The 19,623-nt window shown below is 41.3% G+C and overlaps 1 protein-coding gene across 2 annotated transcripts in view; it reads left to right on the top strand.

Annotated features, from left to right (window-relative positions):
• Positions 1 to 19,623, top strand: part of CRHR2 (corticotropin releasing hormone receptor 2) — a 1,496,074-nt gene that overhangs the window by 507,987 nt on the left and 968,464 nt on the right. Inside the window, exons 1-2 of one of the 2 annotated variants that reach the window (XM_078665282.1) lie at positions 11,400 to 11,517; positions 11,625 to 11,744. In XM_078665282.1, coding sequence (XP_078521408.1) covers positions 11,400 to 11,517; positions 11,625 to 11,744 — 238 coding nt within the window. Of the gene's footprint in view, positions 1 to 11,399; positions 11,518 to 11,624; positions 11,745 to 19,623 lie in introns of those variants that run through there. The other variant, XM_078665281.1, reaches the window with a different exon arrangement.

The following is a 19,623-nucleotide window of genomic DNA, read 5'->3' as shown; positions in this document are numbered from 1 at the left end:
ACACAATTCTTGCCTAGAATATTATTAATACAGCTAACGTATTTTGGTGTGAGGTAAAAGTATAACTATTTACTAAATCAGAACACAAGAATAATAAATGTCATTAACTACAGATTTAAGCACCAGCCTGACTCTTTGAATAATGCATTATTATTATTAATTATTTTCCGAAAGCACAGGATTGCCTGTAAGGTGTCCTGGCGGTAGTCATTATGAACTTTCAGTTCATGTAATCTAATTATTCAAAACTCTCTATGCCAATATCATATTTGAACAAATATGAAACATTTAGAAGTCAGACTTTATCAAAGTGAGTAGGTCCAGTGAAAAAAGAAAAACATAGATACGTGTTGCAATCTTTCATCTGCACCATACAAGTTTAATTGTGAGCAAAATACAGTATTTAAAATAAACTAATATGCTCCGAGTTTGACTATGCTTTTTGTAGTCTGTGGTGAAAAAATGTGGACGGGGGATGCAGGAGTGTGTGATAGACATCCATCTTGTCTAAAATGGCATTTTACATAGAAATACAGCCTAACTAAAGCGCAATAAGAAATACAATTCTACATTTCATAGGAAATTTATTTCAACTGCAATTATGCTAATTCGATCTATGTATGTAAAATAATGTGTAAAAAGGCATATTAATCATCATTATTGATGCACAAAATATAAACCTGAAAAACCTTTCCACAACTACTTACCTCTTTGGAGACAAAGCCCAATATATCTTACATTCTTAAGGGTCGATTACGATGTCGTTCAAAAAGGCTCCGAACAGCATTCGATTGGTTCGAATCCGATTCGGAAGCCTTGTTTCTGACCGATTCAGAAACATTTTTGAACGATTGATCATAATGTTCAGAAACCGTTTGGACTGTCTGACTCAGTTCCCTATGGAATTCGGAGTAACCGAGCCGTTCGGAGTCAGCTTGTACAGCTCTACGGACCACGTTTCCGATCGAGAGTTTAGGATTGCAGATTCAGACAGCCTTTCTGAATTGGTTGTTCTGACGCAGATCGGCTGTCGAGAAACTGACTTTGGGGACCCGTAGCATTCCCCCCGTCACCTGGGGGCTTCCGAATCGGGTCTTTGGGGTACCCATGGGTCCCCCCTTTCCAATCATGCACACTGTGGCAGGTACCTTGGGTGCACGATTTTCCCCAACCACCCCTTTTTTCAATGGGAGCCTATGGATTCGGTCGGAACACATGCTCCCATTGACATCAATGGGAGTCCGACCAAACGGTGTTCGGAACCATCGTAATAGGTCGGACGGACTCCCTGAATACGATTTGGTTGGAAACCATTCCGAAACTGATTTGGTCTGAATGGTTGTCAGCACTGCCAGCTCGGACACGCAAGTCAGTGCCTTAACAATAACCAACCTGTCCTCCTTGTTTTTTTTGCCCCTCCATATCTACACACTTTGAAGCTAAATAATTGGTCATGGTAACCAGATGTATAGTTATTAATATTAAGTCTATCATGATCTTTACATACTTGTCCTCATGATATAGCGCTAGTCACTATTCTCAAGATATGGTAGGAAGACATTAAATAATTCGATTTTATGGTAGAACATAGATGGTTGCTTTGTTTTTTTCTTTATTTGCCTACTTTATTAATATTTGATTCTACTGAATGCCCCTTATTTCATGTACTTTTACCTTTGGCACTTGTTCTGATTTAAATCCGGGATAATGATGAAGTTGCCAAACTTTCTGTGTTTCCTTAGTCACTTTTCCCAATGCATTGATTACGGTGTTGTGCAATGCCTACAACATATGTAGCTAGTGACGTTTTTGAGGAAGACAGAAATTTTGCAATACATGTGAGAACTAACGACATCTGAAAGTGCAACCTAGGTGCAGCTTACATTGTTTGCGACCATAGCAGTAGCTTCAAATGGAAGATTTTTTTTTATGTGTGATACAACGGCACAAGGAGTTAAGACATCATTTGTGATGCTCATCAGTACACACGACCACAAATGCTCCAACATTACATTTGTGCAGAATGAGCACAGGAGTGCACAGCTCCAATTGCAGCATTCTCCTCACTCATACATGAATGCACTGTATTATAGCATCACAAAAGAGAGCAGAGGGATATTGTCCTATTTGATATAAGTGAAAGTGAATCTGGTGTATCCTGGCCAAGGTGCGTTATACCACCCCATACTCAGGGCCGGACTGGGAACTGAAACCAGCCCTGGCAAACTGCTCGGCCAGCCCCCGTGGGGGGAGGGGGGTACATCCGAGCTGTTTGCTAAGGCCAGTTTCGCCCTATTTTGTTTTCCGGTGGCCGATATTACCAGCCCGGTAACAAAAACGGCCCTCAGGGGCCTAAAACCGGCTCCCAACCCTGCGGCCCAAGCGCCTGGTGCCGCTACGGACAGACCGGCCCTGCCCATAATGCAGGAAGTAGCTCAATATGTCTGGGAGTTGCTATTTCATGCTTATTTTGTGACCTCTCAAGAAGGGATAAAGACTAATTATGTACCCAGCTGGAAATTCTGAGATGGACTTCTGCATGAGTGAACAACAGCACTGATCACAAGTAGAGATGGGTGCTGCAAGCTGGCCCTTCCCTCTTCTACTGTGGTGGAATAACGAAATATTGCTACTAATTAATATTGTCAAACATAGTTTAAAAGATGAACGTGCAAGGGTGGGCTGTAATAAAGAGGCTCAGTGAAATGAAAGGTATGCAGGGAGAAATAGCTATAAGTGGGTGGTATGAGAGAGTCACTACTAAGCCACAGAGGGGAAGATGTGAAAACTATTTCTAGTTTGTTGTCTTCAGTGGCAGCCTCAGAGAGACACCCAACAACAATGCTACAGCTACATTACAACTGTTCAACCCTATTTTAAAAGATTTAAGGATTTTCTAATGCTACTGCAGTATTTCAGGACTGGGTTTAGAATAGTAAGTATAGTAAGTAAGCGTCCTGCCCTATTTCGGGAAGGTCACAATTTCATCAAATCGACTAGCACTGGAGTTATAATGGTAAAATATCTGGCCCAGTATTCACTAAAATGTGTGCTATTATGAGAGTGCAACTAAAGGCAAACACTCAAAAAAGAAGTCTGAAGTATGGTGTGGAGGGGGGGTTTGAGGAAAAGGAGTGAGAGGTATAAAAGAAAGCGGGACAGCACTTCAAGAGTGTGAATCGTGAGACAAGTTGTAAGAAACAGATGGGGGAAGTATTGATTGTGCAAGTGAAGGGGCTGGGATAGAGAATAGTGTGAGACAGATGAGAGGAGGGTGGAAGAAAGGAGGATGTTACCTAAATAACTTTATGAGAGCGATGAAGGTTTCAGAGAAAAAAGGGTATGTGAAGGAAGAGGGTGGGGAGAGAAGAGTGTGTGAGAGAGGGTGAATAAGATGATAAGGAGGGAACAAGTATAAGATTTGGGTGCCACAAATGAATGGATACAAGGGTAACCTGTGTGCAAACGTGAATAACATGAGCAAACCGGCAAAAATGTCCAATGTTCTAGTTATGTCCCACTACTTACAGCGGTGTAAGAAGGTGGCAGTATAACACAATACTGTTGAGAACGTTTTCTCAATGTTAGTTATTTTACGGTAGGCACTAATGACCCCAAGAGTAAGACATGACGATACTAGAGGAATGAGAATAAAACAGATTGATTAAAAATCATAAATATTCTGTTATAGAAAAATGAGGGTTTATTGTTTTAGCATTTGTTTTGGGGTTGCATTGTTTCTAAATGTCACTGCCTTTGAATTTCGTATCCACACCACAAAGAGTGGTGGTCTCCGGATTCCAGCAAGCCCCAATCCCTCCAACCACAGACAAAAGGTATGCTGCAGCCAGGTATGCTTCTGTCTTTGGAATGTTTTTGAGGGGTGCTGTGATGCAATACACTGCAAGCTACCCATTTCTTAATATGCCAGTTGTGTACAATGACAATATACATTTTGCACACTCCTTCAAGACCTGCCCAGCCCCAGCCACCCTGTACTTTTATGATAGAGGTCCTTCCTGTGTGTCTGGTGGCCCTTCTGCTCTTTTCTAAAAGGAAACTTTTAGAGAAGATACAGATTGTAGATGTTCTTATCTTTAAAGCATATGAAAGACAAAGATGCCTAATATACTGGTTGGCTGATGGCTTTGACTCTGAATACCTACCTGCAATTAAAGGAAATGTCCCATTAGGGTTGAGAAGCGGCTTTGAAATTTCTGGACCTTTGTTCGCAGCACCTGAGGAGCTCAACAAGAATTGAGATGTAATACAATTAGAGGGTGACTGGAGGCTGCAGCTGTGCACTGACCTAAGCAGATACTTTACCTTCAGCAGCCTAAGGCAGGCTTTCAATGTCTGAGTACCACACCTCCTCTCCACAGCATTACACAACACACTTCTTGGCTTATGTTTCGTTACTTTATGAACTTTATGAAAAATGGCACACCTATCAATACCTTTCTCATTCCCGCCTCCTTCCATCAATGTTCACAGGAGGTTTTCCCCCTGAAATAACACCTTCCCTCCTGCCACAAAGAGACTCGTCCTACGAAATGCAGAGAGGAGGAATCTACCTAATCACATTATGACAACAGGATCACTGCTAGAATGAGTCCAGTAAAAAGGGCGTGGCAGTAACTCCTGGAGTCTGATTTGTGAAAGAAAATCATAAATGTGCACCTGGACGGTTACACCCTCCCACGTAGCCAATAGTGTGATTCAATACCGGCTGGACCATAACTTTTGGTGAGAGGCCGCTGCAAGTGCCGCAGCAACCTTTCAACGGACATACAAGTTTTTCCTCATCTCCAGCATTTTTGCAGGGAATTAAAGAAACTGTTTTTTTAGGTGGAGCATTCTAGACCTCTTGTATTTACTTTAGTATATACTTTAGTATATTTACTTTAGTATATACCTATATGTTTATGTACTTTGTGGGCTCTGGAGATCAGGGCAAGGACTTGTCTGCTTCCGCTTAGGGACTTTTTTTCTGTTCAACTGCCTCTATTTAACTGTCTTATTAGAAAACGACTAGCAGAGGACAGTAAAACACCAAAATTGCTTTCTGCTGAGGGACTTTATTTTTTTTATTTTTCTGGCTACTGCCTCTATTTAACTTTCTTGATAGAAAACGACCAGCAGAGGTCAGTAAAATCCAAGAATCACTTCAGCTTTCTCTAGATTCCAGTCCATAGAAATTGTCTTCACGAGCACCCGTAGACAGTAATATTTTTTTCAAATCTTGTATTTGCAGCGATATAACCACCAACGGCCCTGCTTTTATAGTAAAAACAGAGCTTTGGGCTATACCATATCCTGCTGAAAGGCAATATTTCTCTCCATTTGTTCCCATACCTGGCGTGTCACACAGTTTGGTGCTTACTTTCCCTCCATGTTAAAGAACAGTAGGTGTTTCAGCACCCAGGCTAATGTGCTGCATAGCTAAATACATATAAGGTCCCAAAGGCGAGACTGATTGCATTGCAAATGCTTCTTTAACATGTGAGTCCCGGCAACTCTTGTTTATTTGATTGCTTTTCGCCATTCTATATGCTTATGGAGTTGTTTTTGTTTTATTTATAGCACCAAGCAACTATGCTGAATGATGAGCACTGCAAAAAGTAATACCAAAACATTTACAACTTTAGGAAATTCACAAAGCTTTCGAAAAATACAAAAGGGAAACAAGAACGGGTTTACATTTGCTCTGCTGGACAACTTTTGAGAACCATCATTTGCAACTATGCACAGGAACTTTAACTCCTCATTCTGAGGTAGTCACTATTATCTGATGTTATAACTGCTCAAAGGAAATATTATTTCCACATGATAGCAATAATATCCTCAAAAGTTTGCCCCTGGTTACAAGTTTCCCACTGGGACATGGGGACTAAATGGCTGAACCAGTCTTATTGACCAAACTTACAGCATGGTGTTCCATTTGACTGACTATTTCCATTTTGCCAATTTGCCCTAGTATAGGGTGGTACAATTTGCATCGGCAGGCGTATTCTGGCACTTAGAAAGAGGTCGAAAGAGTATAATCTCAACATTAGGAAATGTAATTGCATTTGTGAAATAGCATTTCTTTCTCCAAGGGTAAAGTATTTTTCCTGTGAAGATACTTTTCCCCCTACACCTCACCCAGTTTGGGGATGTTCCTTTAACAGCCGTGGCCCGTGCAGGTAAGAGCGGTGGGGCAAGGTGGGGGGGATTTCTAAAGACGACGATAAGGGAAAATTAATTTTTACTTAAATTTCCCTTCTGGTCGTCTATTGACCCCCCGCCCCTCACCCGGCCCCACCGCCCCACAGTTCTTACCTGCGCTGGCCCCGGCTGTCCTTTACCCTTCTCAGACTAAGGGGAATTTGTTTCAGCTCTTGACAACAATAAATATCCCAGTATTACCAGTGTGGAGATGGATTGAGGAAAAGTTTGAGAATTTCCACAAATTGTGGGTCTTATTTATGAGAGCCCTGTATCCCTTTTGCACCATGAAAAATGGTGCATGCATGAAGCAGGGCTCTCATAAAGATTTATGAAGCCATGCAAAGCCACCGTGCATAGCTTTGAATGGATTCATACATCAATCATAAGTAAGAGTCACCTTACTCTGCACCCAGTGTAGTGTAGTTCCTATATTCCCAATAGGCTCTGCGCATTGGAATAATATATCCTATAGATTTGACGTAGGACTTATGTCTACTAGGTCTCTATCGAATATATTAGAGTTAATTGTGAATGCCAGCTAGCTCAGAGGTCACTAGAAACTTTCTCGAGTTCACAAGAAGGGATTTAGTTTCTGACAACCGCATAAACATGACAACTTTGTTTCCCCAAGATAAAACTGATATTCAGAGTTGTGGAAACAATAGATAGATACTTTACTCAGTCATTCGTGCATGCTTCGTTTCACCAGAGGTGCCGAGAAATAGAGAGACAGGCATTTTCAATAAAAGGTATTTATTGAACAGTCTTCTTTCTCAAGCAGAAGAAATGAACAACTACAAACGTAATACTGGTTGCAAAGTATAATGCATATAGTAAAAAGAGTAGGATAAAATAATACTGTAAGAGCATTATATGGCTCCTATGTTGTTGTTGTTGTAAATGTTTTTGTACTTGTATAGCGCACAGCTACCCGCAGTGGGTTTCCCGGCACTTGTACGAATACCGCAAGGGAACCCTTCCTGGCTTTCCCTGCGAAGTGTCCACTCCTGGGCACCCCCATGGTGCAGACCAGGCATCCCTCGCGTTGTGGGGGCCGTTGTGGAGACTAAGCAAGCTATTGCCCAGAGTTGCAGCGCGGGACCCATGATCAGAATAGGCACTGAGGCGAGAATATCCGGTCAGGGGAATTAATGAGCCCGAGACCCGCCGAGGCGGGAATCGAACCCTGGTCCCTGGCCAGAGCTCTGCATCAAGGTCTGCCTGCTCTAACCATTGAGCCACACTTCTCCTCCTAGACCATAGGTAAATACATACATAAATACCAAAGGCTAAAAAGTACTCAACTGGTGCGTCTAAAATACGCCTACCCCGATGTACCTAACCTAAGCCTAATACGAGGGAAGGAGTAAGTGAGGTGTAGCGTAAATGTAGTATTCTTTGCCAAGAATCTATCCAAGATTTCTCTAAGGGTCAAATCAGCTCCGTACCTTGGTTTAAAATGAAGAAGGTCAGGCTCAGGACTCGTTTTCCCAACAACCCGCAAGTCTAGCTTAGAAACACTGGAGCTGGATTTCTCTGCAGGAGAAAAGACAGCGTCTCTCTCAGTGCGTCGGCTGGAGGGTCGGCTTCCTTCGGCACTTGCTGTAGCAGGATGCCTTGGTCAAGTAGATAGTCGAACTGCTCCAAACCACATTGTGTTTGCTATGGCAAGTGTGGGCATATTTATACCTTGAAGGTGCCGAGTTTGACGTAAAGGTGGACATAATAACGTCATCAAAGAGTCCCAGTTCTTTGAAAATTCCATGAGTTCTTGGACAAGTCAGTATTCAAGCAAGGGGAAGTCCCTAGCTGCTGAAGCCGAGTTTTCCATGAAATCGTTGTGGATTTTCGGAACTAGTGGAAGTGCATGAGCTATGTCTAAATATGGTTATGATTTCTATGCCTATATAAGTATATGGTGATTTATACCTATATAAGGGCATGAATCGGGAAAACTACAGTAGGGTCCTAAAATGCTATACAACACCGGGAGGTGGTCCATGGGCGTTTTCCCACACAACACCCATGGAATTTGATACTGCCCCATATTTACAAAGTGATGTAAACCTGGGAAAGCGCCAAATTTGTACGCCTCCTGAGGTGAGGTGTAACAAGGGAAAAGTATGTTTATTTCTCCTCAGTTTTTTCCGCTTTCCATTCTGCAGCACAGAGAAAGAGGAAACACCTCTTAGGATTGTCTTTGTGCAGGAAGGTGCCCCTTCCTGCACAAAAACAATCCTGCCTGAAATGGAGGCACCCTTGCACCATATTGCAAGGGGGACTACATTGCCCTAGACTACCAGAACTGTGCGAGCACAGGCAGAAAGGACAGTAATGCAACATATTGCTTAAATACTGTGCATTCCTTTACTTTCACTTTGGCGTAGGACTGCACAGCAGGGTGCCTTGCTGCACTGCCCTATGCCAAAATGCCATAAATGAGGCCATTAATGTTCACAAATGTCCAAGGCCTCTGCAACCTGGAAAGCCACTCAGTCCTGGAGTGGGATTTACTCCTGCATGGTTTCACCCAATCATGGGAGTAAAGCTGCACGTGAATACATAGATTAAAATGTGCATAGGCAACTTTTGTGAATAGCTTGCACTTGTTAATTGAGCCGATTGCATGGGTAAGTTAAACTTTAACCACAATCTCATATTTAAAAAAATATGAAGCCACAACATTTGGGTAACAATTGCTGTAGTAGAACAAGTTAGTCTAATTTCCTCGCAAAGTGTGCACCGCACAACACACAAAACCACCACCAATGCAAAAAAAAATCACTCCTTTCTTAAAACTCCACCAGACAGGCAGTAAAAACCTCCCTAGGCTGCATATTTACTTCATTAAACTGAAAACACTCAGGCACATATTTATCATTTTTTCATTCAGCACAACACAGCAAGCCGCCTTGTTGGGCTGCGCTGCAAGAAAGGGAAAGGGCAGGAATGCCCCGTATTTAACATAACTTGGTGAAATCCTGTCCTTTCCTAGCGCTGGCCCAATTTTGGATACTTATCGCCAACTCATGCATCATTGCACCATGGTGCAAGGATGCCTGCGTGGTATGCAGGATTATTTTTGTGCAGGAAGGGACACCTTAAATGCATTTTCCTGTTTCTATGTGTGCTGCATGCAGCACATGTAGAAAGAGGAAAAATGAGGAGAAATAAAGATATCTCTCCATATCTTTCCTTGTTACGCCTGACCTGGGGAAGCATCTCACTTTGACGGATTCCCAGGTCTTCCACTAATGGTAAATCTGAGAATGTGCTAAAATCCATGGGTTGATGCGTGGGAGCACCCATGCTCCACCCATGGAACGCCTCCTAGGGGATGAGTAACGCAAGGCAGCGATTTGCACTGCCTTGCGTTATTTCAGATTTATAAAAGCCATGCAGGGCCACACAAGGTGGCTTTGCATTGCTTAATAAATCTTACTTAGGTTTTGCGCCGTCCTTGTGCTCCGTTGCATGGTGTAAGGGCGACACAACAGCTTGATAAATATAACTCTCAGTGCCTCTGCAATACAAACAGAATGCAGCAAATCCAGACAAACTAAACGAAACACAAGTGGGAATGTCCTTGTTTCCTCATCAGTTAAAAAGAAACACCTTCTCATTAGGCCAAAACATTACCCTTCCCTGAACAATGTTACCTCAAGCTAAGCGCCACTGGGCCTTGCAAAACAGCATATGCTAAATCAATATGAAAACAAACGGCAGTATCTCAGGTAGCGATAAAAGACATCCTTCAAAATAAAAATAACCACACCACAGCAAGTCAAAAGTAGACTATTTCAACCAGTGAAAAGCAAAAATGTTTTTAGTCAATGCAGCTGACTCCCCGCCTTTGTAATAAAAAAAAACCTCTTCACTAAGGAGTAAATAATTTGAAAAAAATTGCACAATTTTCAATGCACACATCATGACACCCCCTGCCACCCACATTTTTTTTTAAACATACAGTGATGGGCTCCTTTGAGATATAGGTGAAAGTGACGAACTGAGTGCAAAAAGAGGTGAAAAATAGTCGGCATCTCGGAAATAGCTTGAAAACACGTGGTTGCTTAGATTTCATGTATTGTGTATAGCGGATGGAGGAGGTTAAGACAGAGGGGCGCAGTCACAAAATATTTAACGTGTTTACATTTGATCGAATTCCACGCAGATTTATTTAATTAAAGATGCCAAATGTGCAGGTCGTAACATATTGTACAATATAGCACAATAATTACCTTGGCGCAACATATACCATACAACATATGACATGAAACATAGGATGACATGTTATTATATGTAACAACAACACTTCTTGCTGGTGGTCCCACACACCACGGTCATCCGGACTCATCAACTGAATTCTCTCTGATTCGTTTTCATGGCGTGTTAAATGTCCCATGGTAATGGGTGGCATACTGGCTCAGGAGTATGCTATCTCGTTATTTTTGCACGCAGCATATTTCCGAGAGCACCTGCTCCAGTCCCTTCCCGAAGAGATGTGAATGAAAAGTGCTGCCTCAGAAAGGTGCTCATAATAAAGCTTTAACCAGTCTCTCTCCAGGCGCGCGGCTTCAGTGCCAGGGGTTATTAACCCGCGACTGTGACGAGACCCTGGGTTTATCACTCACAGCTCTTCTGCTTCACGTTCCCTGGTCAGTGTGTCTGTCTCTTCTCGGAGAGATCTGTCTGGCTGACCTCCCTCCTCCGGGTACTGGACCGTCTCTGAAGCTCGGCATCTCTCTGCAGCACCTTTACTGACTCCACTCTGTATTCGTTTCCGCTCTGTGGCTTCTCGAGCTTTTCACCAAAAGTCCCCTTATTTTGAGTGGTATGGTCCTTCGCCACACTGACTGCATGTGCTCGAACCAGCAACCCCACATAGCGGGGGGGAGGTGGGGGCTGGTATCCCTGCTGCCGCTTCCCTCGCGCACGTGTGCGGCTGAGGTGGATGTCAGGCTTCAACAAAGGCGGGAATGAATGGAGCGAGTGGCGGAGGCAGGGCAGGGAGAGGCAGCTGCCGCGCTGCCATTGGCCGCCGCCTTGCTGTTTAAAGATAAGTGCTTGGAGCATCTTTACTAAACTCGGGCAGGCAGAGGATTACTCCAGAGGAGCGTCAAATCCCACTCTGTCTCGCGCTCAACAAGCACCGAGCGCAGGGGCTCGCGGCACCCGCTCTGACAGCCGCGATGGACGGCACACTTTTCGAAATCATTATTGACGAATTTGACGCCAACTGCAGCCTTTTAGACGCACTGCAAGATGCTTTTTTAGAGAACACCCCATTCTCCTTTCTGAGCTTGAATGGTAAGGGTCCAGGGAAGGCCAGAAGTGCTATAGGGCTGTATTTTGTGTTCTTTTTCAGTTTACAGTCTGCAGCACTAACCTCTCTCTATGTTTGTGTGTCTTTCAAGGTTCCTATTGCAATGCCACCACTGACCAAATAGGCACCTGCTGGCCCAGGAGTGGAGCTGGGGAACTCGTTGAAAGACCCTGCCCGGAGTATTTCAATGGGATCCGCTACAACACCACCAGTAAGTGCGCACCATTACTCACACCTGTTTGTGGACTAAAAAAATGCAAACACTTTCTCAAAAATGGGAATACACCTGCGTCCAATTGAATGTTTAGGGCATGTTTTAAATTTGATAAAGGGGACTTTGTATGTGTAACACGGTTATACTACAGTCACATAAATCACTACTACAGCTAACCCGTGAGTAGTTTACATGCGATAAGGATACACAAAACATAGTTGAATTAGCCATTATTGTCAGTGCTTTAACTTTTATGGGCATCGTCAGGTTAGGAGCTCTCAGTCCCAACATGAGCAAAGCATTAGGATCTTGGAAAAAATGTGTCCCTTAATATAATTTTTTGATGATGTGGAAACAGGCTGCGCTCTGGTGTTAAAGCACGTTGTGAAAAAAGTAATGTTAAAATGTGGAGCTCCTAGACGTGATTAACAGTGGCTTGTTGAGCCACACAAATTATTCTTATAGCATCTACAGTACTTTTAATGTTTGTTTCCAGTGTAGACAATTTTCTGTCGTACAGTCCTTAGAGAATGTAAACAAAAACATTGCTTAACAGGTGAACAAGGATACGAATAAGTGCCTGCAGTTTCCTTTCCTCTCTTAGGACGTGTTTTTTTTTTTACTCAAGAGAAGACAAGATATGCACGAAATCAATTTATTTTTCGAAGTTTTCGGCAGTAGAAACAGCAGGCATTGAACACTTTGCCATGGTGTGTGTGTTTGTGTGAGGTGTACCTGCGTATTTGTGAATTATGTTTCGATCTGTGCGAGAGTTAGTGTGATATGTGTGTAATTGTTCAGTGCATGTGTACATATAGCTTCAGTTTGAGTAGGGGTTTAGGACTTCAGAGCTCCTCCATACTTCTCCAAAGATGTCTCTGAGACATACATTGCCATTATTATATATTAGTTGTTCCAGCAGTTTATTTCACCTGAACTGTTGCTGCAAGGCCAATCATTCCTGGCCATTGACTCCCTAGTTGCCAGAAGGGTGTTTCTTGTCCAACCAGGTTGTTTTCCTAGTGTGCAGTAATGAAATCAAAGGTATGTCACTTCATGCATTCGTTTTCAAAATGCAATAGTCAAGCAGCACAAAGGAATAACCTGGCCACATCATCTGCAATTCACAGTTCCTGCATCTGTGATTGTAAATCAGTGGTGAGCGCTTTCAGAGTTCCAAGAGAAGGTTCCTTCTGAGAACGCCTGGGGGGTTGCACTCTGTCATTTCTATACCGCTGTCTTTGCTTTCTGCAGGCACTGGTTTTTACTCCGGTTCTATGGAAACAAACGAGCCTGCAAATATTCCTTGTTTCACTTTGCACAGCGGTACCTCTGTGCATCATCATCCTAAAACAGCAGGAACCCCGACTTAGCCTCGGAGTTCAGTTGCAGATATTCCCGCCAATGCCAGCCTTCATTGAAAGTTCATTTGTCGTGTATGATTCAATTGCTTACATTAGAATCAGGAAACCTGATTTCTAATCCTATCTTCTGCAGCTGTCTAGGATGTATAATCCTTGGCATGCCTCTTTAATACTTATGCCTTAGTTGCCTTAAAAATCCCAACTCTGGGAATAATTGTAAACTGAAAAGAGCACCAACATTATCACTTAATTAAGAGTCACAGGGTGTTAAGACAGAAGTTGCACAGTGGTAATTCCAAGGGATGGCAGTGACCTCTGTACTCCCTGTGGTGCACAGGGCTCCAGCAATTCAAAAGACCCCCACTTGTTGCACAGTGTTGGCAAACTGGCAACTCCACAGTTTATGGTGAGGAATGTTAATACATTTTCGGGGTGCTACAACGTAATTCCCTCTTGGCTTCATTACGCGAAAGTGGGGGTGTTAATTCCGCACCCTAGAAGTTAACAATGCTAGGGACAACATTAACTCTGGGGGTGGTGATTTATCAGCAATTCTGGATTCAACCATAGAATCCTCTTAGAAATTACCAGTGGAATCTGTAGTGCTGGGCACCACTGTGCTGGTAATTACTCATTCTCCCCTACAGTCTGCCCCTGCCCCCTGGATAAACTTCAAAGGTCAGTCAAAACTCCATGGACCTCATAATTCCAAAGGGTCAGGCAGGTTTATTGCCCCCATCGAAAAAACAGGACTCTTAAACTTTGGAGGTCAAATTGTCAGATATTGCATTTTTTTAATTTTGCAAAAAAGCATGTGGTGGTATTTTCCCCCTGTTTACATAGGTGATAAGGAGGGGGGCATAAGTTGTCAGTTTGAATTTTTTCCACCACATTTTGAAAATATGTTTATTTTCAAATATTACTATTTTCTGAATGATATGGTTTTGGCTGTTTAATTATCAGAACGAGCTATAGATCATGATAAAATTAATGTCAGCATATGTAGCCATTTTGAAAATTATTAAATGCAAAATATTTGCCAGAACAAACAAGTTTTCACACGTTTGTGCCACTTGTAACACAGTTCAATAAGGGAGCAAAGCTGCATCACTGAAAAGTTTAGTGCAGCTAAAAAATAACAATACAACAGATTTATAAAACATATTAAGCATCCTTGAGTCATGGAGCACAAAAATACCCTTAAAAACTCATCCCCTATTTTCTTGTACTAAATCTACCTATATTGATTCTATTAGCCATAGCGGCCAAACATAGAAAAATAGAAAGTGCCCATTTCACAAAGATTTTGCTATGAATAAGTGTGACTTACCCTTTCAATACTCTTGATTTACTAATGAATTAAAGGAGTATGCCAAGAATATGTAGTAAGTCATGAGTACTACTAGAGTAACATACTTTTTGAGAACTAGTCCCAATGTATTTTCCTTCTTAGAAATTCTTTTTAGAAACATAAAGTTGCATGTCCTTATTTTAGCTACATTATACCGTTATAAGCGACTGTGCACATTAATGTAAATACTGCTGATTAAGGTAGTTTGCACATTACAGTTTCATGTATAATATGATCACTTGTTAGCAATAAGATTGGTAGATTGGCACATCAGTTCTCTTTTCACCAACTTGCTGGCTTCTCATCTGAAATGATGAAATTGCTCTTCATTGGCAAGGTTTATGAAAGTGTTGGCAAATGTGAGCGAAATTTACATGTGAAAAACAATCAATACATAGAAATTGCCCAGTCTTTATTCACAGAATGAGGGTCAGCTGACAATTCCAACTGCAGATCAGATTTACTCCTATGGATTAGCTTCCGTTTGGAAGCTTTTTTTGGTAGGAGTAATTGGATTAATTTTCCAACTAGGGTGTACATAGATTGGCATTCCTGGGTGGTTGACTAGCAAAAAGTAGGTGAATACCCCAGTATTATCAATTAGGAATACCCATACATATTTTACTGGTTGTTTCCCACCATTAAATGCTATTCAAGTGAAAAACAATTTTAAATTTCTTTCAAGGGTGGAAAAGGAATGGGTAAACCCCAATATTTCAAGGAGATCTGGTATGAGAGGTTTTTCCACTGGGAATATATTTTGTCTTTGGAAGAATAAAAAAAAACTGTAAAAATATGAGTGTTTGCATGTTGATTTAATGAAGACTTCAGTGCATTGTCCTACACATGTACACTGCATTGGGATATGCATGGTGGGCCACGATTATGCAAGGAAATCTAGAATGTATGTTGGTTTCTACTGCCAAATTTGCTTGGCATCTGTGAATCCCAGAAAAAGCATTAAAGACCTCAAGTCAAGTGTGCAAGTGGTTGAAGCTTAGATATATGTGATTCCGGTGAATTGGGTACAGTAGGCACGTGTGTACACCTTTAGCTGATCTTCTGTGGCAGATGTACTGATTGAATTCTGGAATGGTGTCAACCATGGCATGCGCACTTGTAGCACACTGGCACCCTGATACCTTTATGGAGTCCTAACAAAGTATTGTGGTGGAAGGTTTATGGGGAGGCAGGGACTGCCATCTGCAGTTGGGAGGAAGGAAAGCCTCCCTGCCAGTGGCAGCTTCCTCGGAAAGGAGGTGTGAGGCAGGCGGGGACGGTAATGGATTCAAAAATTATGATGAATAAAAAAATAAATGTAGCTTTTACTTCGCTGCCGCGCCGCCTCTCCTCCGTCCTCTTCAGTCTGCTACATCACCGGAAGTACTCAGGCTTTGGGGTCTCCCAGCCAATCGGGATGCTGCAGTAGCAGTGTCCTTATTGGTCTGAACGTTCTGTGTGGATGCTCAGGCAGTGCCTGGTGAGGTTGGGCATGTTCTCCACAGGGCTACATGCCAAGTGCGCATGATGGTATGGCCGGCCCCAGAGGGCTGGCCAAACTGCCATGTGCACTTAGAGGAGTGCAAAGCACCCCTCACTCTGCTTGGCATCACAGAGCCCAGCCCCACCCCTACCTGGCTCCAAGTACCAAAAAGAAAAAAAATGATAATATTGTTATGTTATTATAATTTTATTTTTCTTTTGTACACTGCTTAAATAGTAGTGGGGCGACGTTCCTCCACCTTGGAGGAGAAGCCGCCAATGCTCCCTACCATCTCCTTCAGTTCTCATACAATATCACTGCAGGCCTCCATCTTTAGCAGGCGTACTTTAAAAGCTCCCATGTCCTTAGTCAGCATTGCAGCGGCTTATGAGTAATTCACAGATGCCAAGCAGGCACAGAAGGAATCAGATAGCATGGAGCGACCCAGAAGGGGCCCTAGAGTTGAGATTAGCTGACAGGGCAGAACCCTGGATAGGGAAAAAAATGACACCACAAAAGGATCCAGTGTTATAGTACATGTATTATATTGGTCTCCATCAATAAAATATGTGTTAAGCTTTCTAAACATCCTAAAACAGATTCTCATATGGGTATATGAGAATCTGTTTTAGGATGTTTAGGATGGGATAAGGGAATAAATGTAAATACAGAATAGGTAAAGCCGTCACAGAGAAATCCCTCAAAGTAAAATCATTACAGCTAATATTTATGCCAATGAGGTGAATATCTAATTTCTCTTGTTGTACTATGGTAAGGTAAGAGTAAATAATGATTTGGGAAATATTGTATCATTAGTGTGCCCTTTTTGGCATTTTGCATAGATATGATAATATCAACTTTTAATAATAATCAGATGATTTTCCTCGTAAGCAAATAGTTGTTGGGATAGGAGATAGACTGGTGAAAGTGTGCAGTAAAATCTCTAAAGAATTGGGAGGGATTATGTTTCCCATAAGCGATCAAAGATTTGCCCGTTCCAGTACACAATAAGAATGTTGAGTGGGAACAAGATATTATTCTGACCTCATCAGTAATCTTGTGGGCTTAAGAAATAACAACTCATTTTGTGTCAAATTTTGAAAGCTATATAATGGAATGAAAAACGCTCACCGGCTGACCTAAAGTTCCGGGCCGTCATTTCAATCAAAGAATAACAGGCAAGAAACAAAAACACACTACTGGTCAAAAGATAAACCAATTAAATAAACTCTAGGATTAACAGGAAATTGGAAAGAAAGAGGACAGTAATTTTAAGTAAACCCAATAGAGCACAAAGCAATTTAATCTGATGACCTGTGCTACTTTAATATACCAGGATGATTTGTAGCTTTTTAAGTAGAAAATATTTAAACTATATTACAGTGGACTTAAATTTGAAAATGAGTTAGTTTAGTTAAAGTAAATAGCACAAGACTAAAAACAATGACTGTATAATTAAACTACGAATATTTGCAAATGCAAATTTTATTGTTTCGATTTGATCTTCCAACAGGTGTTGGGACTGTTTCCCCAAAAAATAATAAACCTGCACTCGCAAAATTAGGCCTCTGCAACATGCATAGTTGTGCCTTTTCCCAAATCAAACAGCATTGAATGAGTCTGTTTGGAAAGCATAACAGCTGCATCTTGCCGGTACACTATTTGGACAGGCATAATACTTTTTTGGGTTGCCCTTTACACAGTGCAAAATTCTGCACATAGCACAATTCTGAATTGTGACAATCCAATGTCCCTATGCAGTGGTACATGTTTTCTTTTTAATTTATTGTCTACATGGAAAACAGTTTTCCATTGGACACTTACCTTAGTATACATCCCAAAGAAGTGTGTAGGTGTTCTTTTCACATCACCACAATGGTAAGCAATTTACTTCTGCTTCCCATAAGTGAATCTCCAACCGCTTCCAGGGCGGGAAATGGGACGTCTGTTTTCTACCCATTGCATGGGCTTTACTTCCATTGGATGGTATGGGATCATAGGGTAAAAATCCAAAGGATTATAATGATTCTGCAACTGAAGAGTCACATTTTGTTAATCCTTGTATCTGAAAATCCAGCCATTTGTGCTTGTAAATCCATGGTCACTTGTGAAATAGGATTCATAGAGGCTGTTCCCCAAATCTTTTTTTTCTGTAATAAATTGTATATTATTCCTGACACAATTGTAACCTAATTTTGAATTTCAAGGAGTAAGGCATACGTTCTCAGGGGAATAAAAACCTTAGTAAATCAAGCCCTTAAGGTAGCTCTTCAATGCTTTTAAAATAAATATCTGAATGTCACCATTTTCGCTAGGTTCCTCACATTTATTACAATATGTGGCTGTACAGTCTTACCCTTGTTTCATGGATTAGAATCTTTAACAATCCTCACACGTCGCATAACAAATATTCCTACTCTAAACTGTATGCTTAATTTCTATTAGACAACTAAGGTGATATTTCACAAACACTACATCTGTTCGACAAAATCTTTCCTTGAAGTGGTAGATTCTACTTTAAACTATCTTACATCACACACAAGACATGTTTTGGGGAATATTCAACTACATTGACAAGAAACTGATCATCTCCAGCAGACAACACCTTTCTTGCAGTAAGTATAACATTCATCAGGATACAGAAAAGAAATAACTCTAAAACAATTCTTTTCAGGAAGTGCACCAGAGGTTTAGAAATCCATAACTTCAGACATCTAGAAAATTCTTTATAATGAGGCAGGCACATCTAAAAATACTTTTTACTCTTTAGTGCTGTCTTCCAGACTGAGAACTGCTTTTCAAAACATTTTCCCAAAAGTAGCTTATAAACTGGTGGACTTCATTAAGTGATGTCCCTTATAGTTTTTAAAATGGTTGCCTGGTTGCTCATAAGCACTGCCTCGATTTCACTCACACTACCTAATTGGTAAATTATATTATATTGTATTATATTACATTACATTACATTACATTACATTATATTATATTATATTATATTATATTATGTTATATTATATTATGTTATATTATATTATATTATATTATATTATATTATATTGAAGCTTGCAATCTGGGTATAAAAGCCGGAATCTAATTTCCTTATTGCAGGCAAGGTATGATATCTCTAGCCTTCTGTTATGATGAAATGATGTAGCTACTCAACTTAAAAAAATATTATACCTGAGATGTGTAGTCTTAGTGGCAGCTTCCACAGTAAGCAGATATTGTGAAAGGCAGCACACAGAGTACATTAAAAAGCTGCAGTTCAAACAATGAGTTTTTCATTCTTCTGATCTGTTTTTGTAAAATGAACTGTGATCAGCAGAAAGGAGATGTTTATGGCAACCGTTGTAGCTTTGGTTTTTTTTTGCACGCTGAAGGATATTTCTGGACTACATGTTTCTATACATTCTGAGCCACAGCATTGCTTAAATCTGACTAATATTAAACTGATGCTAGTATATTTTTTGACACAAATTACTAAATGTGTTTTGAGGTGCTTAATTTCACAATACAACGTGTGTTCTTATTTGTCATGTCTGCAAATATGCTATCTCTAATGTACGAAAAAGAAGCTCACCAAGGGCCTCATTATGAGTTGGTGGTCCCGTGGACCGCTGTATTGGCGATGGCAGTCCGAGCATGGTGAGTCCAGCGGTCCGGCCGCCGTATTATGAT

The sequence above is a fragment of the Lissotriton helveticus genome, chromosome 10 (genome assembly GCF_964261635.1).
Source record: "Lissotriton helveticus chromosome 10, aLisHel1.1, whole genome shotgun sequence".
Classification (NCBI taxonomy): domain Eukaryota; kingdom Metazoa; phylum Chordata; class Amphibia; order Caudata; family Salamandridae; genus Lissotriton; species Lissotriton helveticus.
This window is presented reverse-complemented; position numbering and strand designations above follow the sequence as displayed.